The 25,117-nt window shown below is 43.7% G+C and overlaps 1 protein-coding gene across 2 annotated transcripts; it reads right to left on the bottom strand.

Annotated features, from left to right (window-relative positions):
- Positions 1 to 1,631: 1,631 nt before the first annotated feature.
- Positions 1,632 to 19,242, bottom strand: PLAAT5 (phospholipase A and acyltransferase 5). 2 transcript variants are annotated; one of them, XM_057729055.1, is made up of 6 exons: positions 18,928 to 19,242; positions 18,281 to 18,374; positions 16,877 to 16,976; positions 6,600 to 6,708; positions 3,876 to 4,138; positions 1,632 to 2,287 (listed from the first exon to the last, which is right to left on the bottom strand). In XM_057729055.1, the coding sequence occupies exons 1-6, from the start codon at positions 19,181 to 19,183 to the stop codon at positions 2,195 to 2,197; spliced, it is 915 nt and encodes a 304-aa protein (XP_057585038.1). In that variant the 5' UTR covers positions 19,184 to 19,242; the 3' UTR covers positions 1,632 to 2,194. The 2 variants fall into 2 exon arrangements, with proteins under 2 accessions (XP_057585038.1, XP_057585039.1); XM_057729056.1 differs by having other exon boundaries at positions 2,195 to 2,287; positions 19,033 to 19,183.
- Between the last annotated feature and the right edge of the window lie 5,875 nt (positions 19,243 to 25,117).

Raw genomic sequence — 25,117 nt, forward strand, 5'->3', positions numbered from 1 at the left:
GTCTCTTAGCATCAGCCTGCCGTGTATCCAACACCCCCTCCCCTTGTGTTGCACTTGACTGTGTGTGATGTAAGAATCTTGGTCGTCCAGTTCTGAGGCTAACCATAAAGTCCCGAAAAGTGGGCGGTGGTCCAACTCCTGGAAATCTCTGCCCCTTCCTCAAAATAGTTGGAATAACCCTCCCACTCATTAGCCTGTGAAATGACCCAGCCCATAAAAACTAACCACGCCATATTTCGAGGCCTCTCGCCTCTTGCCTTCCCAGACGGCCCACACTCTGTGGAGTGTGTTTCTCTCTAAATAAATCTGATTCTTATCTATCAAAAAAAAAAAAAAAAAGAATCCCAGTCATCAAGAGAATCAAGAGTCATCCTTCCCTTTAAAATCTTTACTTTTTTGAACAAGCTCCCTCCCACCTGACTGAGGGAAATCCAGTTCTGTCCCAGAAGATTCCAGAGGACCCCCAAATGGAATCCCTGGTCTGCTTGCTTCCAATGGACTCCCTCTGGGGGTCCCTGGGGCTCTTCTCTCCACAGCTGCAGCCCTCTTGGGTGCTACAAACCATGAACACTGGCTCCTTCCTTTATCCCCCAAACACAGCAAGTAGGAGGCTTGCAGATAACAAAAGGGGATTATAAACATAAGACAGAAACATAAAACTGGAAACTGGGAAGCAGCTTATCTGCTCCCAGTGTCACTAGGGGGTCTCCTCTGTCCCTTTCTCCCCTCAGCGTCTGGCTTGCTGCCCCAGCTCTGGGGTTCATTCCCCTCGTGTCAGCTGGCACGCCTGACTGGTATATTTTCTCCTCCTTATCTCCCACTCCTGGCCAGCGAAACCAGATCCCTTTGCTGTCACAATAACCTCTGCAGAGGCTGTTCAAGGTTTCCCGGAGTCCGTCTTTTCATCATTAAGCAATACATCCGGGTTGTGCGTAGCACCTACTGGGCCATGTGTCACCTAGACTGGGCCTCCCTCCCTACAGTTAAGGAACACAACATGTTTGTGTTCTCTGTTCCCTGTGACACACCAAACAAACCAATGCCACCACTGCTCTCACCTATCCATCCTCCGCCAAAGCAAAAAGGAATAAACACTAAAAATAAAATAAAATAAAATAAAATAAAATAAAATAAAATAAAATAAAATAAAATAAAATAAAATGAAATAGAACACAAACAAGAGGCCAGTGTTTAACATCTCAGAAACATTTGAATTCAGATGACTTTCCCTTGGGATCTCCCCTCCAACAGTGGGTACTCCCTTTCTCTCCTTCATTCACACCAAAGTCCATTGGCTAAATTATCTTCTGTATTCCTCTGAAGTCAGCGAAGGCAGAAATTTCTAATTTCCTGGTGCTTATGAAGCAGAAAAGCAAGATAAATGGTCTCATGGATTAAACTTCAAGTTGGGAGATTTTTTTAGACAGTAAAGAATAAACCTATGGATAAACAACAAGGTCCTACTGTATAGCAAAGGGAACTATATTCAATATCCTGTGATAAACCATCATGGAAAAGCACACGAAAAAGAATGTATATATATATATGTATAACAGAGTCACTTTGCTGTACAGCAGTAATTAACATAACATCATAATTCACCTTTACTTCAATAAAAAATAAATGTTTAAAACAAAGAATAAAGCTGGTTGTGTAATTTTTAAAAGAAAATATTTCTTGGGAAAGGTGCTCCTGGATGAGGGCACAGTCGATCCTGAGCAGCGATTACAGGTTTCCTAAAAGGCCTCTGCCCCTGCACCACACTGTGGGCCTGAAAGGGCAACAGAAAGAACTCCTGAAAAGAGTACTTCATTCCTGGACACGTTCAGCAGAGATTTCCAGGATGTTTCATGCATCACAGACTAGGTTCAGCCCAAGAAGTAAGTAAGGCCCTAAGTAAGGCCCCTTCCTACAAAGAGACTAAAATGAAGTATGTGAAATGCCTAGCACAGTGCCTGGCGCCTAATTGATGCATGACACATATTAGGTTCTTCCTGCCCTGAGAGTCCAGGGGTCCATGAGCACATATATTGGATGTATTTCTGGAGGGGAAATTGGGTACATTCTAGATTCTTCCAGAAGCTCACAATTTTCTTACACAGGGCCATGGAGAGAGGAAGGCAGGGGAGGGAAGGAGGCCCGTTCTCTTCGCCGACATCAGTAGCTCTTCCTCTGCCTGGGGTTTTTAGCGCCTTCAGGCTGTCACTGGTTTGGGCCTTATGCTGTCCACCACTGCTGAAAGCACCGCCCCTGCAGCCTTCGCTCCCTCCATCAGCACATGCTCTACCTGCAAAGGAGACCAGTTCATAGGATCCTTGGTGAGGCTCCCAGGCTCTCACCCTGCCCCACCCCTGCCTCACCGCACCCCTTCAGGAACTCACCTGCCTAAGGGGAAGCTAAGCTATATTCCCAAAGATCCTAGAGCTGCGAGAGAGCTGGAGAAGCAAGGATGGCCCGAGACGGACATCGGAGGCAGGCGCGAGCCCTTTCCCCCAAGAGGCATCCAGGGCTCCTAGTCCCCTTTCTCTCTCAGAGTCCTTCAGCCCAGGGCCTGCCTCTAACATAGGGCTCAGAGGAGTACAGGCACTGAGTCCCTTATTCTATATACAGGGACTCTGGGAGCTGGGGAGGGTAACTCATTTGGACAAAGTCACACAGTGAACAGTATCCACACAGATCTGGGCTTGGGTCTCATGAACGCCAAGCCCAGGCCCCTTAGCAGGACCTCCTATAACCCCCTTGCTCCCTGGGGTCTTCTTTCCATGCACAAATGTTCATGATACGGGAGGTCCCTCACACCAGAGCCCACCAAGCTCTGAGCACCAGAGCAAGGTCTCACGAGAATAGAATGCAGGCTGGGAGAGGAGGCAGAGTAGGAAGGGGGAAGATGCAGACAGTGGAGTGGGGAGCAGGTGGGTGGGAGGCTTGCTAACCGTCACTGAGAGACAGGAGAGCAACAGTAGAGAGACCAGCGTTGGGATTCAAGGCCTATCGGTTAAGAGAACATAAGAAATATAGGAAAGAAAACAGAAAAATTACATTCCGCTTTTACTCTTTGATTTTTTTAATCTGTTAAAAAGGCAACAATAAACACTTCCTCCTCTCAGCTCATGGGGGTTTAGTAAGGCCCGAATAGTAACAAGAGCAGCTCAAATTCTCACAGGAATTTAGGCTTCCAAAGCTTTTTCATGTGTATTGTACCACATTTATTTTATCACCATATTGGGGGGGGAGGGGATGGCAAACCCAAATGCCCACAGGCCAGGCAGGTAATGTGGGTGGCGCTGGTAGGGGACACATCCCATATAAAGGGGGAGCCCCTACTGGGCCCACAGAGTATCAGCAAGCTGGAAGGAGAGCACAGTGGCCTGATCAATTGATTATTCAAAAGAGGCTGGGAATCCAGATCTTTTTATATAAAATCTCTATATTCTTAAACGTTGGCAAGTCATTCAAATCAAAAAAAAAAAAAAAAAATCCTGGTCATCCAAATAAAACACGTCTGTGGGCCAGCCCTGCAGCTTCAGCACTGAGTATCTACCTCAGTTTACCCCCATTTAGTAAAAGAAGAGACCGGTCTCAGAAATAAGATGATTTGACCGAGGAGACCACAGCTGGTTTAAGTGGCGGAGCCGGGACTCCAGCCGGCGCTCTCACTATGCAGCCCCGTGGCCCCTCTACTCCTCCGTGGGTCAGTAGAGGTGAAAACACCTCCTGAGCCGTCCTGTAGCAACGGTAAGGCCCCAGGAGCACAGCAAGTAATATGAAAACACTGTTTGGACTCCTGATGCGGCCTCAAACCCCGAGATCCCGCGTCAGAGCCGGGGGTGGGAGGGGGGAGTCGGGAGAGGGGAGTCGGGGGCCGGGCGCCACACCTGCTGGCTCCTGGGCACGCCGTATCTCAGGTCGTTGACAAAGTGCTCGCAGTTCCCCTCGATCAGGTTGTACTGCACTATCTTGTTGACCATCTTTTTCGTCCGCTGGATGATCTTGTCCACGGGCAGCGGCAGGTACGTCCCATCCAGCTTGTTGTTGACCTTCCAGGAGCAGCCGTGCAGCACGTCCTCCAGACGACTGTATTTCACCACGGCCCGGCTGCTGAAGATGGAAGTGATGCTGCCGACCTCAAATTCCTCACCTAGGGGCCAAAGACAAGACAAAGCTGGAAGCTGCAAGGGGCAGCGGGGCTGAGCACCGCCTCACTCCAGGCGCTGGGTCAGCGGCTTCTCTTGCGACCCCTGTTTCACTGTCACTAAAAGGCACAGCAGAGGATGAGGAGTTGGACCAAATGAACTGCAGAGGGCCAGCTTCCCCAAGAAGCCTTCCGCCCCGCTTTCTGCACCCCCCACTTTCAACTCCCCCCCATCTCTTTCTCATCAAGCTCTAGAAGTACCTTTCCATGTGGCCCCGGACTCCATTCCATGTACTGACCTGAGCAAGCCCTAGGACTGGAGTCTGGCTTTCCTAACCAGACTTCAGTCATCTTCACAAACGTGTGACAATCACCCTTACATGTAAGAGGCAGCTCCTCGGTCAGGGGCTGTCATGTGGTTCCACGAGAGGCCCCCCCTCTGCCGCCACTGCAGGGGTGCAGGTGAGGCCACGCAGACCCACTCCAACCAGCTTCCACCCAGAGCCACTCTGCCTTTCTCTCAAGTACTAGGATTCTCACTGAGAGTTTGTTTGAAATTAGGGTTCCACGGCTTCAAAAAAAGACACATTTGAAAGCTGCTATATTATCATATTCAGTCCTTAGAGGAAAGAAAGCCTCAGAGAAGGTCTGGAACCTGCCCAAGGCCAGGTGGGTGCTACTTTAATACCAGGACTGTTTTTCTGCTACAACGATATGGATATGCAAACGTGGGAACCCTCCCCTTACATAAGTTGTCTAAGAGCAAGAAGTGTCCCTTGTTCCTGCCAGCTACACTTGGCACTCGCCATCTACCTCTGTAAGGATTAAATCACGTGCTCCTGCAGTTGCTGATTTTCAACACCCCCTTGAAAGGAGTTCAGGGTGGAGAGCTGAAATGAGGCACTCTGTGCTCTGGGAAAAACTGGCAGAACAGGTCTTCAAATAGTTAGATATTTTCAGGAGCCGATTTCATGAGCCCAGTTCTTGTATCTCCTCAAATCTAGAAAAACACTACAATCCTTCATGGTGATGACTACTCCTCATGACTAGCAGAGACCTCCTGCAAAAAAAAATATGTGTGCGATTGCATGTACTCCCCCTTCACCAAAATCAACATATATACTGACCTTCCCCCCTACCTCTCTGGAGCAGTTTCTCAGAGCTATCTGAAATGCTGTCTCCTGGGCTGCAGTCCTCATTTTGCCCCAAAGAAAACTTAACTCGCAACTCTCACGTTGTGCTTTTTTTTTTTTAAGTCGACATTCCTTTCCTAAATATTTAAAGTATTTGAAGACTAGCTGCTGATTTTACAAAAGCTGACAGTGGGCATTTGGCTCTCAGGAACAAAGATGGCAGAATTCATTTTTAGAGGAAGATCTGATGGGGAGGGTGGGGACATTAACTGCTAACTTGTACAACTCTTTGGTTATACGAGAGGAAGGCTCCTGGACTTGGTCTGGAAAGGAGAGATGGAGATGAACGCAACGTGAAGCAATTTTTCGTTCTTCACGTCGGCATCCATACAGGAAGTGGGAAGGGTGTGAGTGGAGGGGGCCGGGAAGCAGAGCAAGGGGAGAGGGACTCTGTTCCGTGCGAAGATCTCAGCCAGCTGAGAGGCTGGGCCAGCGCAGGGGGACAGGATGCAGGGATGAGAGCCGTGAACAAGGTGTGGCCACGGGCATTTGGTACCAGCACCCTTCTGTAATCTAATCTTGAACAGACAGTACTTGCCCAGGAGGCAAAATCCCATAGGCATCAAAGATTACACAGAGGAACCCCCACCTCCCCTTCTCCCATCTCCTGAGGCCACGATGTGCCCTGTGGGTCTAGATGTCCAGTTTTAAGCTGTTTCACATTCTGTGCTATAATCTTCCACTATCACCACTTCTGCCCCCATCAAATCTCCACTGACATTTAATTAGTCACCCATTTAATTTCAGCCCTGTGTTAATGCTGCAATGAAAGGAGAATGGTGTCCACACTGAGGGTGGAGCAGCCTGGGATAGGTTGGAAAAGTAGGAAGACAAGGTGAAGGTGGGGGTGCCAAAGGTGACCAGGAAGCCAGAAGCAGCATTTGGGGACAAGAGGAAGCAAGTGACAATCAGAATGTGTGAGTATCTATACTCCTCCCGAGGAATCTTCAGAAATAGAAGAAGGATATGGAACTGCTGTCATTACAAAATGGAGGCTCCTGTTCTTACAAGTTTCTATTTTAAAAGAAAGGGTGATCTTGGTGGTCAGGGAACTTGGGGATGCTCTTTACATGTGCATCAGCCTTAGGGCTAGACACTCAGTGGTTTTGGTGGACAGAGACCAAACTCTACCACACAGTACGTTAAAGTTCAGTCATGCTTCGAGTGTTTAATCACTAAAGTAAGACAGCAGCTGGGGAACACAATAATTAGCTGTCCTTCTTTTTACTTTGCTAACTTCAGTATCAATACTTCAATAGAGTATCCACTCCTACTTGGGGGAGCCAGGTGGACCACACAATCATCTTCCACATAGATGGCCCAGTGCTCGTAGCCAATCCGAAAAATCTCAATCAGGTCTCCAGGCCTGGGTCTTGGTTTACCCTATGATGGAAAAAAATAAAATTCAATTAAAATGAAATGAAATGAAATGAAATGAAATAAAATAGACTTCACATGCCCAAGGAACCCCAGAGACTCTGTTTGGAGATGAGCTACTGCTCAACCTGAAGATACTGCCTTTCATCACTTTACAGAAACCCAGGCTGCAGAAAGCTCTCTCCACACAAAGGACCAAGGGACCCGCCTGCTCCAGCTACCATCTTCATTATCAAAGCCACCAAGGCTGACAGCGCCAGCTCCAAATGCACGGCTCCATATGTATACATCCCCTGTGATAAGTGATGGAGCTCCTGTAAGCATTTCTCCTTGAAACCAAGCACCATGCGAGCTTTCTCAATAGAGGGCGCTGGAGAGACAGTGCAAGAGGAAGGCGCTCTCCTGCAGGTTCTGGCTTTGGGCTGGATTGTAAAACCAAACTTTCATTCTTGGGATAAATTTCATTTAGTAATAATGTATAATCCTTTTTATATGTTGCTGAATTCAGTTTGCTGTTATTTTGTGGAGGACTTTTACATCTACATTCATAAGGGATATTAGTCTGTAGTTCTCTTCTTTGCCTGACTTTAGTATTCAGGTAACACTGGCCTCACAGAATGAGTTGGGAAGCATTCTCCCCTCTATTTTTAGAATTTTTCTTCTTTAAATGTATAGTAGAATTCTCAAGTGAAGCCCTCTGGGCCTGAGTTTTTCCTTGTGAAAAGATTTTTATTTACTAATTCAGTTTACTTGTCATAGGTCTGTACTGATTTTCTAGGTATTCCTGAGTCAGTTTTGTAATTTGTCTTTCTATGAGTTTGTTCATTTAATGTACGTGTTCTAATTTGTTAACATAAAGTTATTCATAGTATTCCTTTATTATCCTTTTAATTTCTGTAAGATTGGTAGTGAGCGCCTTCTTTCATTCTTGATTTTGGTAACTTGAGCTTTCTCTTTTTCTTGGTCAATGAACATAGCTAAAGTTTTGTCGATTTTGTCTGTCTTCTCAAAGAACCAACATATGGCTTCATGGATTTTCTCTATTTCTGTTTTCTATTTCATTGATTTCTGCTCCAATACTTATTATTTCCTTCCTTCTTCTTGCTTTGGATTTAGTTTGCTTCCCTTTTTCCAGCTTATTAAGGTAGGAACTTGAATTATTGATTTGAAATCTTCCTTTTTTTTCTAAGATTTTTTTGATGTGGACCATTTTCAAAGTGTTTGTTGAATTTGTCACAATATTGCTTCTGTTTTTTATGCTTCGCTTTTTCGGCCATGAGGCACGTGGGATCCTAGCTCCCTGACCAGGGATCAAACCCACACCCCGTGCATTGGTCCATCTTAACCACTGGACTGCCAGGGAAGTTTCCCCTTCTTCTTTAACATGGGCATTTAGGGCCTATATTAAATTTTCTTCTAAGCACTGCTTTAACTGAATCTCATAAAACTTGATATGTTCTGTTTTCATTTTCATTCAACTCAAAATATCTTCTAATTTCTCTATTTTTTCTTTTACCCATGGGTTATTTCAAAGTATGTTTTTTAATTTCCAAATATTTACGGATTTCCCAAATTTCATGGTTATTAATTTCTAATTTAATTTCATGTGAACAAAAAAATATTTTGTATGATTTCAATCCCTTTAAATTTGCTGAGACTCACTTTATGGCCTAGAATATGGCCTATCCTGGGGAATAGTCATGTCTGCTTAAGGAGAATATGTATTCTGCTATGGTTGAGTGGACTATTCTGTAAACGTCAGTTAGGTCAAGCTGGTTAACATTGTTCAGAACTTCTAACTGCTCACTGGCTTTCTTTCTAGTTGTTCTATCCAGCATTGAGTGGAGTATTTAAGTCCCCCAACTAGTATTTCTGAATTGCCTATTTCTCTCTTCAATTCTATCAGCTTTTGCTTCATGAATCTGGGGGTTATGTTGTTAGGTGTGTATGTGTTTGTTTGTTTTTAAAGAACTTTATTATTTTTTGGCTGTGTTGGGTCTTCGTTGCTTTGCACAGGCTTTCTTCAGTTGCAGTGAGCTGGGACTACTCTTCATTGCAGTGTGCAGGCTTCTCATTGTGGTGGCTTCTAGTGTTGCAGAACACGGGCTCTAGGTGCACGGGCTTCAATAGTTGTGGCACGTGGGCTCTAGAGCACAGGCTCAGTAGTTGTGGCACACAGGTTTAGTTGCTCCTCGGCATGTGGGATCTTCCCATACCAGGGCTCAAACCCATGCCCCCTGCATTGGCAGGCGGATTCTTAACCACTGCACCACCAGGGAATTACCTGTATATGTTTAAAATTGTTATATCTTCTTGATGAGTTAACTTTTTATCATTGTAAACTGTTTCTCTTTTTTCCTAATAATACTTCTCTTAAAGTCTATTTGTTCTGATATTGGTATAATCACTCCAGCTGTGGTTCTGCTTGCACCATTTTATATCTTTTTATTTCCAACCTGTTTATGACCTTGAATCTAAAGTGTGCCTCCTGTAGGTGGCATAAAACTGGGTCTTATATGATTGAGTCAGATGATCTCTGCCTTTTCTGGACTTTTTTTTTTTAATTGAGTCACTTTCTCCATGTTGATTTGAGTTACTGTCTGGAGTCCTGCCCTTGATCCAATATAAGCTCCACTTTGGCCTCCTTCCCTTGTGCTATTATTGTCATATTTATTACATCTTTGCATGTTAGAAGACCAATAATAGAATTTTATAATTACTGTTTAATTTGATTGTCCTTAAAATTAGGTAGAATAAAAGCTAAAATATACATTTATACTCTTTTATAATAATAATCTATGTAATTACCTTTACAGGTGGTTTGTATTTCTTGATGTGGATTAGTTACTATTTGGTGTGGCTTCCTTTCAGCCTGAAGAACTTTCTTTGCTATTCCTTTCAAGGCAAGTCTTCTAGCAACATATTCTATCAGTCTTCATTTATCTGAGACTACCTTTACTCCACCTTCATTTTTGAAAGCTAGTTTACTGGACATAAGATTTCTGGTTGATAGCTTTTTTTCTTTCGGCACTTTTCACATGCCATCCCACTGCTTTCTGGCCTCCATCATTTCTGATGAAAAGCCAGCTATCAGTTTTATTGTGATTCTCTTGCACATGGTGAGTCTTTTTTCTCTCATTGCTTTCAAGATTTTCTCTTCGTATTTTCTCTTTTTGGGTTGTTTGGATTCTGATTCTCCCCCCAGGGCTGGTGGTTGCTGCTGTTTGTGTGTTTGTTCGTTTGTTTGTTTAGAGGCTTGCCTGGGTTAATTCTGTTTCTCTCACAGCAAGCAACCATGGGTGTATCTGCTTCAGTTTTTTTTTTTTTTTTTTCTTGCTCTTTTTTTAAGCCTGGCATAACTTAATGATCAGCCAGTGACTGATCAGAGGATGAGCCACGTCTTGGGCCAATAAGGCATCACTCTGCCTATAGAGCTCGGTGTGGTTTGGAGAATTCATTCAAGGTGCTAAAGTTTAAAACTCTTGTCCCAGCTGTTACTTTGTGCATTCATAAGGCCTCATGTTCTTCCAGGAACTAGAGACTCACGCAGGCCCCTCCAGTCTCTCCCAAATGTGTGTGCAGCCTAGTGCACCCCTTCCAGACCAGCAGCTTTTCTAGACCCTCTTTAGCTATCTCGCTATCTGGTCTCCATATTAAATTTCTAGCTGCTCTGTTAGTCCGTCGCTTGTCCCAACCAGAATTGCAACCTCAGGCTAGCTGCAATTTTGGCCTTCTGTGATGTTTGTCGCTAAGATAAGTATCGTTTTCAACAACAACGCCCCTGGGCATGGAATTTTCCACACTCTGCTCCAAATAAAGTTTCCCTCTGCTGCCACTGCCAGTCCTCCTGGCATGTCCCACCCACCCAGGTACAACTTCCCCACCACAGAGCTGGGGAGGTGGGGGGTGGGGGCTTACTAAGAGACTACAGATCTCCGTTGTTCTGAGAGTCCAAGATTCAGTAGACTCTTGATTCAACACGTATCATTTTATTATATGTCTTTGGTCAAGTTCCAGAGTCTTTAAATGGTTGTCTTTGACAGTTTTGTCCAGTTTTATTTTTGCTATTTGGGGAGATTTTCTGAGATCCTCAGTTAGCCACTCCAGAAGTCCTGCGCACTTGACAGAATGAATTTGTATGCGCAAAAAGCAGACCATCTACTCATCGATATTACGTGGAAGGAATGGAGGCCAAGAAAGACGAAGCTTTGTTCAAGGTCCTAGGCAAGTCAGTGGCAGAGCTAGGACCGGAACCAGGGTTCCACCAAACCAGCTCCACCTGCCTTAAAGAGAAAATACAATGGCAACTGATCCCCCCACTAGAGGGCGCCCCAAACTAGCCTGCTCATCTGGAAAGCAGAATCCCTATCCTTGCTGGTTTTTCCTGGAATAACTGCCGGTAGGAAGATAGCACCATTCACTGAGATGCTAGTCTAAGCCAGGGAAAAAAAAGAAAAACTTGAAAGAAATCCACGTGCTGGTCATCAAGGATGTTGAACAAGCTTTGTGGCACAGGAAACAGAAGGTTTTGGAGTTGGGGGTAGGGGATGGACTTTAGAATTTTAAGGAGTTTTCTTTGGTTAATACTCTCCGCCTGCAATATTGCTACTGGATGGGGTGAAAAATGGAATGGGATTCACAACAGACCTATCAGTCACCTAGAGTTACCTGCTCTCTTGCTGAAGTTTCTCCCACTATAAATCGATTGTATTGAGCTGTGGGTCTCAGCCTTCGTTGCACATGGAAATCACCTGCGGAGCTTTTCAAAATTAAGATTGACCTGGAGTATGCCTGGGAACCAGAGTTTTAAGAGCTCCCCAGGTGACCCTAATAGCAGCCAAGGTTGCAGTTGTATTGGGAGCTTTTCCAAGGTCCTACCCTTCCTTTCTCCTTGACTTTCCCCTGTTCCCAGCATTTCATGAACCTCAGGAAACAAGTCTGTATCCTCCAGGGCGACCTCCAGTCCCAGCTGATGCTACAATCTTCAAATCCAGATTTAGCTTTCTCTGCCGCTTTTTTCCTCTTTGGAATAAGATGTCACTTCAAAATCCTCCATCCATCTGCTATTTATTTCCTTTGCACAGGCTGGCAACCCACCTCTTGCCCTTCTCCCAGAAATAGGCACCTGTTTAGAAAAACCAGTCTTTCATAAGGCCCCTGGATGATAACAGTTTCTGAAGGTCTTACAATTCTGACAGGGGTGGTGCAGGGAAGTGGGTGGAGGACTTGTTCCTGCCTGCAGCATGTGGCAGGGAGGCAGGAGCAAAACCACAAAGTAAGAGCATTATTTTGAATTCATGGGAGTAAAAATGTGAAGTCCCTAGACTGTTTCTCAAACACACTGACTCTTGGATTAGTCACTCACCAGGCACTGGAGCAGACATGGGAAGCTAGGAGCAGAAGAAAATCACCATGATACAGATATTAGGAACTTCCCTTTCAGCTCAGACCCTAACCCAGATGATATCTGAGAGATAAAACCTGAAGCCTCAGACGCTGACATGACACAAAAGAGAGCATGTGAGCTTGAATGGTAGGCAGCTACAAAGTCATAGAAAGAAGGTAGCGTTTGTTGTTAGGAGACCTGGTTCAGATCCCAACTCTGCCGCTTACAGGCTGTTCAACACACTCTCAGTAGAACTTCCGAGCGAGCAAAGATGTTGGTCTTTACAAAAGAACATTTTACAGATGTCGAAAGATTATTATATCCCCCAATGGAGTGCCTCACTCCTAATTACACTGTTATGAAGCTATCGTGGTGAATTTTTTTCTGATCCCTTGCAGTGAATATGATGGTTTTATTCTCCTCTCAGAAATTCTCCCTTCATATATTCAATCAACAAATATTTATCAAGCACCTACCAGCTTAAGCATTGGGAATAGAGCAGTGAATATGGCTGACAAGAGCTCTGCCCTCTTTTGCTCAATAAGCAAAATGACTGTATAATGTGATGAGTGCTATTAAGGCAATAAATGGGGTGATATGATGGAATGCTAAGACTACTTTAGCACCATATGTGTGGAGTGTAGCCATGGTAGATGGTTTGGATTCTTCTGAGAGCAGCCTTCTCATTTCTCTTTGGTTATGTCTCCCTTCCTCCCCATCCCTGTGATCCTAGTGGAGATGCCAATCATTGCACCCTTTCGACGTGGGCCAATTGGAATCTTTCCCTTGGAATTTTTTTTATTATTATTGAGGTGTAATTGACATACAATCTTATATTAGTTTCAGGCATCCAACATAATGATTTGACATTTGTATATATTGCAAAATGGTCACCACAATAAGTCTAGTTAACATCCATCACCATACAAAGTTATGGAGTTTGTTTTGCCCTGTGATGAGAACTTTTAAGATTTACCCTTTTAGCAACTTTCAAATATGCAATACAGTATTCTTAACTATAGCCGCCATGCTGTACATTACACCCCCATGACATTTATTTTATAACTGAACATTTGTGCCATTTGACTCCCTTCACCCATTTTGCCCACCCCCCACCACCGCCTCAGGCAACCACCAATTTGTACTCTGTATCTATGAGCTTGGTGGGGGGGGGGGGGGGGGTAGTTGGTTGGTTGGCTGGGGTTTGTTTGCCTGTTTTTAGGATTTTTTTTTTTTTTTTTTTGTATATAAGTCAAGGGAAGAGATGCTCTCTATTTCCTCTGGGGTTGCTAAGCTGGGCCTCCCTTCCCCAAACTGCATGGAGGAAGCTGCTTGATGTAGAGGAAAATGAGGCCATTGACCTGAGAGAAACCAAGAGAAGAGGTGGCCAGATAGAGAGGATCCCCTGACAGCAGCAGGGCCCCAGATTCTGGTTCCAGTCTCTAAAGAACCCAGCTCTGCCCAGGTTCTGAGAGTACATCCTCCCTGACTCTAAGTTACCCCAGTAACCTTCCAATTAAAAAAAAAAAAATCTCTTCTTGACTTATACTAGCTAAAGCTGGTTTTCTATTTTGCAACCAAAATCCCTTGTTCACTTATTCTTCAACAAGTATTTACCAAATATGTACTATTTGCCAAGTACTATTATAGGCGACGGGGATCAGTGAACAAGGAAGAAACAGTGCCCACACTGACAGAGTTTATATTCTAATGAGAGAAAACAGATAAATAGATAAACAGGAAAACATCCAGTCATAAAAAAAATGCTATAATCCAACTGAAAGGGGTGGTGTGGTAGAGGATGACTGTGGACACACTCTGGGCCCCACAGGCAGGAAAGACCTCTATAAGGAGGTAAGATTTAGGCTGAGAAAATAAATGCACGAGGAAGAAAACTGTGTGACCATCTGGAGGGTCATTCCAGGCAGGGGCAGGACAAAAGACTCTTGGGCGGGAAGGTTTAGCATGGCTGAATATGTGGGGAGAGAAGTTCAGATGAGGCTGTAGAGGATGAGGCTGTAGAATAAGAAAGGGACCCCATTGTAGTGGAGGTGGAGGTCTTTCTGACATGAGCTATAGACAGGAGACCACGAGGGCAGAGGAGTCCTTCAGGATAGGACTGAAGGAGGAGGGGCACCAGATGGGAAATGGACAGAAACAGGGGTCCAGGGAGGGCATTTTCAAGACAGGAAAGACCATGGCCATGTGAGCGCTGGTGGTGAGGCTCTGGTGGAAGGGAGATGTTGAAGGCAGAAGAGAGATTAGTCAGCAGCAAAGGGTCCTGAAAAAGTAGGAGGGGCCGAGATCAAGAGCCCCTGAGGAGGAGCAGGCCTTCCCATAGAGGGGTCAGGGAGGGCCTTTCTGACCAGAAGACACGTATTGGTCTGTTTGGGCTACCATAACAAAATACCACATACTAGGTGGCTTAAACAAGGAAACTTTATTTTCTCACAGTTCTGGAGGCTGGGGAGTCCAAGACCAAGGTGCCGACATAGCTGGTTTCACTCTGAGGCCTCTTCTCTTGGCTTGTAGGCAGCTGCCACCCCACTGCAAGCTCACAAGACTACGCCTTACAAGATCTCAGTTCCCCAGCCAGGGACTGAACCCTGGCCACAGCAGCAAAAGCACGAATCCTAACTGCAACACCACCAGGGCACTCCCACCTGACTATGACTACGTCTTTGTGTGTGGAGAGAGAGAGAGTGAGCTCGATGGTGTTCCTTCTTATAAGGGCACTAATCCTATCAGATTAGGGCCCCACCCTTATGATCCCGTTAAACTTTAATTACTTCTTACTCCAGTAAATAAGGTTAAGGACACAAGATAAGTACCCTTCTCTAAGTATCCTGACAAAAGTCAATTGTATATCCAATTACTAGCAATACATAATCAGAAATTGATATTTTTTTCACTTTAAATTCTCAAAATTGAAACTTTAAATTTTCTAAAATGCCATTTAAATAGTATCAAAAATTATGAAATACTTTCAAAAAGATGTGCAAGAGCTGAAGCTGAAATTTACAAAACACTGCTGAGAGAAATTAAATAAGACCTAAATAAATAGAACACCATGGTCATGAGTCCAGAGGCAATACTGTTAAGATGCCAGTTCTCTTAAAGATTTGATGTGATTCCAATTAAAATCTCAGCAGGCTTTTTATAGAACCTAAGATAGCCAAAACAACTTTAAAAAAAAAAAAGAACAGAACTGGAGGGCTAACATTCTTGACTTCAAGAGTTATTACAAAGCTACAGTAATCAAGATAGTGTGGCATTGGCCTTACAACAGACAAACAGGGTTGATGGAACAAAATAGTCCAGAAAGGGACCCTCTAGTAAATGGATAACTGTTGTTTTACAAGGTGCAAAGACAACCCAGTGGGAAAAGGACAGTTTTTTCTACAAATGGCACTGGAATAACTGGATATCCACAAGGAAAAAAAATAAACTTCGATCTATACCTCATGCCATATACAAAAATCAACTCAAAATGTATCAAAGATGGTAAATGTAACATGTAACAACTAAACGTAAAAACTGAAACTTTAAAATATCTAGAAGAAAGAGGAGGAAACCTTTGTGACCTTGGTTTAGGTGAAGATTTCTCAGATACAACACCAAACACACAATTCATAAAAGGAAACCTTATAAATTGGACTTCATCAAAGTTAAAATCTTTTGTTCTTCAAAACATACTGTTAAGAACATGAAAACACAAGCCACAGAGAAAGAATATTGCAAGTGATGATAAACTTCTTTTGTACCTGTATACAGAATTTCTTAAGAACTCTCAAGCAGATAAAACAAGAGAAAAAAAAAACAGGCAAAAGATTTGGACACTTCACCAAAGAATATATAAATATGTAGAAAGCAAATAAACACATGCAAAGATGTTCGACACCATTAGCCATTAGGGAAATGCAAATTACAACCGCAATGGGATACCTACATACCCTTTAGGATAGCTAAAGTTAAAGAGACTGACCATACCAAGTGCTGATGGGGACATGGAGGAATTTGGGAATGTAAAATGGCACAACCACTTTGGAAGACAGTAAGTTAAACATATACCTACCATATTCCTAGGTATTCACCCAAGAGAAAACATATGTCTATACAAGGACTTGCACACAAACGTTCATAGCAGCTTTATTTGTAACAGTGAAACACTGGAAACAACCCAAATGCCCATCAAAGGGTGAACAGATAAATAATGGTCTATCCATACAATGAAATACTGCTCAATAACAAAAAGGAATAAACTATTGATAACCTGCAACAACACGGATATAACTTGAAATAATTATGTGAAATTATGTAAAAGGAGACAGACAAAAAAGAGCACGTACAATATGATTCCATTTAAACCATCCTCTAGAAAATGCAAACTAATGCACAGTGACAGAAATCACATCAGCTGTTGCCTGGGGATGGGAATGGGAAGAGGGAGGGGTTTACAGAGGGGAACAAAGAAAGTTTTGGGAGTGATGGAGATGTTCGTTATCTTGATCGTGGTGATGGTTTCATGGCTGAATAGATATGTCAAAACATATCCAACTGTATATTCTGAATACATGCAGTTTATTGTATGTCAGTTATACCTCAAATAAAGCTCAATAAACAACTCCATAAAGCTATTTTTAAAAAATTTAAAAGGCATAAACAACATCCCAAACCAGTGTGCAATTCGACCTATCACAGTATAAATAAAATAGACTACAATATCATGTAGAGAAGTCGCCAGGAAGTTAAAGATATGCCTGGTCTGAGAATTCCCGCGATACCCACCTCCGCCTCCTGCTTTATCAACCAGCCCGCACTCCTAGGCTTCGGGGTTGAATTCCACTCTGCTCTCTTCTGGTCGGGTGTGGACTCCAGGGGCTTCTCCCTAAATGAATTTTGTAATCATGTAGTTAATAGAAAAAGCGCTATCTCACAATTTTTGGAAATTCTGTATTACTTCATATTTAGCATTTTAAGATATCTTCTTTCAGTTTTGAGATGCTAAGAAACATTCCGACCCCATCCACCACCACCCCCGCCTCCCACCCCTAAGCTTGTTTCTGCGATGCCATTAGCTGTCATACAAAATAATGGCTGTTTTCTGCTTTTCAGACAATTGTTTAAAATGCTAATGATAGCAATGGGCAGCTTTCAGGGGCTTTTCCCTCCTCTAACAACTCTTTTTAAATATTTATCAAAGTGATACTTGGACAGAGCATTTTAAAAATGGTAACTGTACATAATGACTTATAAGGAAATGCAACAGTCCTCTGCTCTTTCCTTTCCCCTCCCAGTCCTCCTGGCCAGAGGCAAGCTCCCTGAACTCTTGAGCTGTTTCTTCCAATAACCAGCTCCATATTTCTGAGAAATCTTGTTGACAACAGTGTAACCGCAAGTAACGTGAAAGAAATCAGCATATTTTGTCCCTCAAAACAAAGTGTTACAGGAGAGGACTAAAACTGAAGGCAGGAATATGCTTTGGGGGTAGAAAAGTAGAATGAAATATATGGGGACCACAAAGACCTGGGTTTGAATCCTGGCTCTGATACTTGCTGTCCAACCTTGAGCTAGTATACTAGTCTGTCTGAACCTCTGTCTATAAAATAGAGATGCTAATATTTTTCTCACAGAGTTGTCAAGGAGGTTAAATGAGAAAGCATATGTACATATCTAGTACATTACCCACCCCAAAATGGCATTTTCTTTACCTTCCCCAAATTTTAACTCTTCTCCAAAAGTACAGTATATGGGAGCGGGGGTGGGGTGGACCCCTCATTTTTGGTATTGCTCGTCTCCAAACTTTCAGCTCTCAGAATTTTAAATAGAGGTAACCATCATGTTTTAATGAAAGTGAATTGTAGACATTGTCAAGAAGGTTGCATCATTCATTAGTTACCGAGACCAGCTGGCAAAATTTGGTAAGCCCTCTTGGAAAGCGATTCAGTTCTCAGGGGTCCGCAGAATGGCCTTGAGGCTAGAAACTGCTACACGACAGCCTCCCACCTTTGGGTCCCAAGACTGTTCCTCGGCTGTTATTACCAGCAGCACACCAGCCTTCGTGAGCGGTAGGCTGGTTCACGCGAAAGCCAGCTAAGGATTCGTTTTACAAAACTGTCATCAAAGTCGGTTCTTCAAAAGCCTTCCAACCACTCAAAGACCAAGTCCCTCCATACAGAGAAAGAATCTTACCCCTGCTGGACGCTGCTTCTGCCCTGTTCTAACGTCCCCTGCTGTGGCTGCTTGGGCAAGAGCTGGACCAACGCTTGAGATGCCACAGATTCTTCTAATTCAAAGGCGGAAAAATGTTATTGAATACTTAAACCACAACTGCCTTCTATGGGGCGTGAAACTCATGAAAGGAGGGTTGGAGCGAGCAACTTGACAGCTATGCAAAGGTGGGAGCCCGTCTTGTCTAGAACCGAGCCTGGCACCTGGTTGGTCCTCCATAAACTTTGGGATGAAGGCGGTTGTGACACCATTCTGGAGAGGGCTCAGTTCCTCCCGGGAAGAGAGACTTTGGAACTTCTGGGTACAGAATCGGGAATGCCGCTGTCCCTGATGGCAGAAAGCTTGGGGCTAAACCCAATGGTAGAAGCTTCTGCGGAGCTAGAGCTATTCTTAACTCTACCTGCCGGGCAGCACCCACGTCTGTCCTATTTCCACCCGAAATACAGCAGGAAGATAAATACTCAGGAGAGTCACTGGATGCCTGACTCGCTTCGATTACGTTAATAACCAAAGATCATTCCTAAATATTCACTCATTTCGGTTAACAAGCATTTTGCACAACGAACAAATTATCTTCGAGAAGGAGGATTGAAAGAAACCACGGTGACCTTTCTGGGGGTCCGACAGCCTGCTGGGACCTGCAGAACGACCCCAGAAGGTTCCAGGCACGGGCGTGGTGCCTCGGTAGGGAGGAGCCCCACTCCCGCGGCGACTCGACTGCGGCCCAGCTGAACGTCCGGGGGCAGCAGGCTGGGTGTCTCTCGGTCGTGTACTCGCGGTTCTCCAGGCGGGCCTGAGGCGGGGCGCGGGGAACCTAGGGAGGCGGTTCTCGCACTCACCCCGGGCGGCGGGGCTCAGGCCCATCCCGCTGCTGCCGCCCCACAGGTCCCCGGGCCTCGCAGGGCGCGACGCGCCAGGCCAGTTCGCAGTGGGCGCGGCCCCGGGTCCAGGGCGCTGGGCGCTGCGCGGTGAGGACCTGCGCGCGGGGAGGGTGGCGGGGCGCCGAGCGGGCGCGCGGGCGCGCGGCCAACGGCGGGGGCGCGCGGCCAGAGCGCGCGGGGCCAGGGGAGCGCGGGCACGGGGAGCACGTGCCCGAACACAGCCGGCGCTGCTGGGGGCGCTGGGAGGCTCAGGAACATGCCGGGTGGGGCGGGGTAGGGAGCGTAGGGCGCTTTGAGAGGAAGGGCAGGGAAAGGCGGCATACGAGGCTATGGGGTGGAAAGTGACAGAAGAGTTTCTGTAAGACTCAGTGGCATCTGATGCAGCTGGAGAAACTGAAGGTCCATGGAGCAGAGAGAGGAGCGACATATGGAGATAGGGGTTGAGGCCAGGTTAGGAGGGCTTGGGGAGGTACACTCAGGAGTCAAAATCTTGGGGGATTCAGACGAGATCGATTGATCGGTCCATAGATAATCTTTTATATGTTTTTATTTCAATTATATACATAATATGTAATATATATACAAAAGAATACAGTAAAGCCTTGGTTTGTGAGCATAATTCATTCCGGAAACATGCTTGTAATCCAAAGCACTTGTATATCAAAGGGAATTGCCCCATAAGAAATAATGGAAACAGATGATTCCTTCCACAACCCAAAAATATTCATATAAAAATGATTATAATACTGTAATATAATACAAAATAATAAAGAAAATACAAAATATAAAGAAAAATAAACAAATTAACCTGAACTTACCTTTTAAAACCTTCATGGCTGGTGTGAGGGAGAGGAGAGAGGAGGGTTATGGTGTAGGACGAGTTTCACTATCACTAACGGAATCACTGCCATTTATTGGCTGAATGGAATCTTTTTTTGTGTGTGCAACTTTAACAAGGAACCTATCCAATGACACTTGCTTTTGCCTGCTTTTGAGGATTTCGAAGAAATGTGACATTGCATTGTCATTAAACAGATTGGTCGCTTGCACTGCAATAGCCTTATTGGGGTGGTGCTTTTCTACAAAATTTTGCAGTTTCCCACATTTTACACATCTCCCTAATCTCATTTGAAGTGAGGGATTGCTCCACCTTTTTCTCCTCCTCCTCTGCAGGTGAGATCTCCTCCATAACCTCTTGCTGTTGCTCGTGATTCAGATCCATCAGTTCTTTGGTGGTCGGCTCCATTGGCTCCATTGTGATCATGTGACGTTCGGCATCACGTACTCCTCATATTGCAAGACATCGCTCATTTATCAAGTTAAAATTTAGTAGAAATGTTTGCTCGTCTTGCGGAACACTCACAGAACAAGTTACTCGAAATCCAAGGTTTTACTGTACATGGAATACATGTAGTTATTAAACATGATAATAAAATTACCACCCATGAATACACTGTCCTAGGTAAGAACCACAACATACCTAGCACGGATGCTCCTCCTACCTGAGTGTTCTTCCCTCATCCCATCTCCCTGCCTCCTCCCCACCCCCAGCCCCCAGCCCCCAGAGGTCACCAGTCTCCCATCTATCATGCCCTTGCTTTTCAAAACTTTTTAAAAATCTCTTCTTTGTATTCCTAACACGTTGTGTCATTTTGCTTATTTGAAGCTTATAAATATTGTATCACGCTGTGTTATCTTCTGCAATCTGCTTCTTTTAAAGTTGTCTCTATAATACATACACATTTCTGTATGATCTGTAATTTGTTTCCCCTGCTGGAAAATATTCCATTATGTGAATAGACCACACTTTACTGGATCTGGTCATAAAACCACTCACTTGTTTTTGTTTGTTTGTTTGGTTTGGTTAGTTTTGGTTTTTTAGGTTTTTTTCTAATTTGGATTTAGAAAACTATTGAAAAGAACCCAAATTGTGTCCTGGTGTATGCATGCAAGAGAGTCTATAGGATTTAATAGCTAGGAAGGTATGAAAATGTTCCACTTCACAACAGAACACTGAAACATTTTCCCAATTGGTGGGACCAATTTCACTTCCACCAGCAATGTAAGGATTCTTGTTGATTTGCATCTTCAGCAACACTTAGTATTATCTTACTTAATTTTTCCAGGTGAGTGGATGTAAAATAGTATTTCATTGAAGTTTTTTAATATGCATTTAACTGATCACTAATAAGATTGAGACCTTTATATGTATTTATTGGCCATTTAGACTTCTTCTTTTTAAAAGTAACTATTCGTGTCTTTTGCCCGTTTTTCCTTGGAGTTGCCTTTTACTGATTTGTAGGAGCTGTTTATATATCCTCGATACTCATCTTTAGTCCATTGTATTTGTTTACACATATTTTCTTCCAGTTCCTGGCTTGTCTTTTCACTCTCTTTATGAAGTCTTTTGATGAAGAGAAATCAGGGACTTTAAGGAAGTAGAATTTACCAATTTTTTGTTTTGTGGTCAAAACAAAGAATTCTGTATCTTTTCATGAAGTCCTTCCTTGCCCTGAAGTCAGAAAAATATTCTCCTGTATTTTCTTGTAGAAGTTTTTAAATGTTGTCTTTTTCATTCAGTCAGTCTGGAATTGATTTTTGTGTATGTGTGAGGCAGAGATCCAATTTGATTTTTTCCCACATGAATAATCATTCATCTCAGCATCACTTACTGATAGTTTCTCCTTCCCCTCATGACAGAGGTGATGAGCAAGGCCACCTCTGTCATGTGTCAGGCTTTTGTGAATGACCAGGAATATCATTGACTCTATTTTGCTCCACTGGCAAATGTGTCTGTCTTTGTGCTACTATCATACAATCTTAATTACTATACCTTTATGATAAATCTTAATATATGGCTAACTTCAGATTCCCCCTCCTCATTCTTCCTCAGGAGTTTCTTGACTATTCTTGATCTTTCGCCCTTTCATAAATATTTCAAAATTAGCTTGTCAAGTTGCTCAAAATATTCTGTTGGTATTTTGATTGACGTTATACTGAATCCATAAATCAATTTGGCAATTTTGACGTCTTTACAAAATTGTCTTCCAATCTATTATATACCTCTCTATTTGTTAGGACTTCTTTAATGTCTTTCAATGAAGTTTCATAATATTCTTCATACAGATCTGATCTTGGGTATGTATTACATTTTTCTCTCTATTCATTTGGAAGTTTATACTCTATTCTTTCATTTTTTGCCCCTGAAATTTTAACATTCATGCTCAAAGTCTAAAAGTAATATCCGAAACACCCCTCTGAAATAATGTGAGGACTTTGCAACGTTTTCTCTCCCATCTGCCCCTTCCATGCTATTTTAGTTCTGCCCTTTTTTTAACCGCAAATTCACATTATTATCATTATTATTATTACCATTATTATATTATACAGACATTTGCTCAGATTTGCCTGTACATTTGCCACTGCATTTGCTCACTGTTCCTTCTTGCATCACAAACCTTCCCTCTGAGGTCATCTTTCTTCTTCCTAAAATATAGTCCTTTGAAGTTCCTATAGTGAGTGTGTGTGGGTGATTAAATCCTGGCTTTCATGGTGCCCAGATGAGGACCTCAGAGGCTCCTATGGTATCACATGAAGGAGCTGAAGTGGAGGAACAAGAGCCACAGGGCTGTTCAGGCAGCCAGCCTGGGCAGACGGCTGGGGGAGGATGGGCTCCTACTTCTGGAAGGGCCCAGAGGGAGATGCAGGTGCCTCTCTGTGGGAGTCCTCCATGGCAGAGAGTGTTGGAGTAAAAGAACGTTGCCTGTGCACTATTTCTACCAAGGTCCCCAGCACTAGAACAAGAACTGCCCAGAGCTAGAAGGAGTCTGTGATGGCCCCCATGGCTTGTCTGGGATCTGTCAACTTTGTTCCTTGTCCCTGCCCCTAACTGCAGTAGTTCCCACCTCCCCTTTCATCCAGGGTACTGCAGTGGGATGGTGCACACAGGAGCAGACTGCTCCTGCACTTCCAGGCCTTTAAGCCATGTATCTCCTCCCCGGCAAATAGGATAGGAGATCAAAAGCTGGGACTGCCCTGGTGGTCCAGCGGTTAAGGCTCCATGCTTCCAATGCTGGGGATGCAGGTTCGATCCCTGGTCAGGGAGCTAAGATCCCACATGCCATGTCATGCGGCGTAGCCAAAATAAAAGGAGGGGGTGGGGAGGGAAGCTGTGTACTGATTGAGTTGTAGTTTTTGGATTTTTGGTTTTTGTTTGGTTGATTTTGGTTTTGGTTTACTGTGGTTTTTTCAGTTTTTATTATGGAAATGTTCACACACAAATAAAAGTAGAGGAAACAGAATAATGGGTCCTCATTTACCTTTCACCCAGCTTCTCCAGTTATCAGCACATGGCCAGACTTGGTTCATCTATATCCTCCACCCACTTCCTCTACACCCAGATTATTTTGGAGCACATGGCTGATGCCGTATTCTTTCATCTGTAAATATATCGCTACATATTTCTAAAAGATGAGAAATAAAGATGACCACAATACTGTTAGCACATTTTAAAACATTTTAGCACTTCCACGTCATCAAATAGCCAGTCAGTGTTCACATCTCCCTGACTGCTTGTACGTTAACTCTTTTTCGTTTGAACCAAAATCCAAATAAAGCCATAAGTTAGAATTGGTTGATGTGCCTCATACTTCCTTTTAACTAAAGCAGGAGGCAGCAAACCACCCACGAACTACCACCCAGTGCCCATTTTTGTACGGTGCAAGTGCTAAGATTGGTTTTATATATGGTTAAATGGTTTAGAAAATTTTTTTTTAAATTGTGTCATGTGAAAATTATATGAAATTCAACTTTCAGCGTCCATAAAGTTTTATTTGAACACAACCATGCCCATTGTTTACATCTTATCTATGCAACTTTCCCACTACAAGATCAGGGCCACATAGTTGCTGTGGCATCTGAGACTTCATGGCCTTCAAAGCCTAAAATATTTACTCTCTGGCCCTTTACAGGAAAAGTTTGCCAACTTCTGATCTTATAGGTTTCTCATCCACCTTTTTTTTCCCTTCTAAGTGTTTAATTGAAAAAACTAGGCCATTGGTCCTGTAATGTCTTCCAGGGTCTGAATTTTTCAACTGTTGTTCAGGATGATCATTTGTACCCTGTGTTCCTGTAAGCTGGTGGTTAAGACTAGAGGCTTAATCAAATTCAGATCAGATGGCTTTTTCTTCAAGAGGATTTCATGAGAGGCAATGTGTTCCACCACCAGGAAGTAAATATGTCTGCTTCTCTTTCTATTTGTGATGTCAACAGCCATGAATGGTCAGTGCTAAACAGGGTTGAGTTTCAGTAACCAAAAGTGATTGGAAAGTGATAGGCAATGCCTGGGATATTATGGGGTCTTCAACCCATCAGGGAAGAGAAAGTCAACATATGTGGTCAAGAGCAGTGGCTGGAAAAAATCAAGCTACTTCAGGTTTTGAGTTGAGATTCTGTTATAACTCTATGATCCATGGGGGAAGGAAGAATTTTGTAGGATATACCTCAAAGTAAAGAGAAGTGTCATGTTAGCCTACTGAGGTTATGGGCAATGCTTTTTCTTTTCCCCATTTTATGATATTTCTTTCCAAATGGTTCTATCTCTTTGGGATAAAAAGATAAATAAAAAGCATCTGGCCTTGTCCTATTGGTTCTCCTCTCCAAGTGTATGTCTTCTCTCTCTAATTAGACTGGAAGCTCCCTGAGAGCAAGATTGATTCCTGCTCCCTTTAGTGACCACAGCACCCAGTTATGAAAACTTGTGGCAGCCACTAAAACTCACTCACAGGGCAGAATAGCACCAAAAGAAACAGAAACTGTTTTCTCAAGAGTATATGAACATGCTTTCAGGCAACAGCACCTCTTTCCTTCAAAAACACTGAACATCCCCGGTGTCTGGGCTCCATCCAGACTGATTCCT

Source organism: Hippopotamus amphibius, chromosome 3 (assembly GCF_030028045.1).
Source record: "Hippopotamus amphibius kiboko isolate mHipAmp2 chromosome 3, mHipAmp2.hap2, whole genome shotgun sequence".
In the NCBI taxonomy this organism is placed as follows: Eukaryota; Metazoa; Chordata; class Mammalia; order Artiodactyla; family Hippopotamidae; genus Hippopotamus; species Hippopotamus amphibius.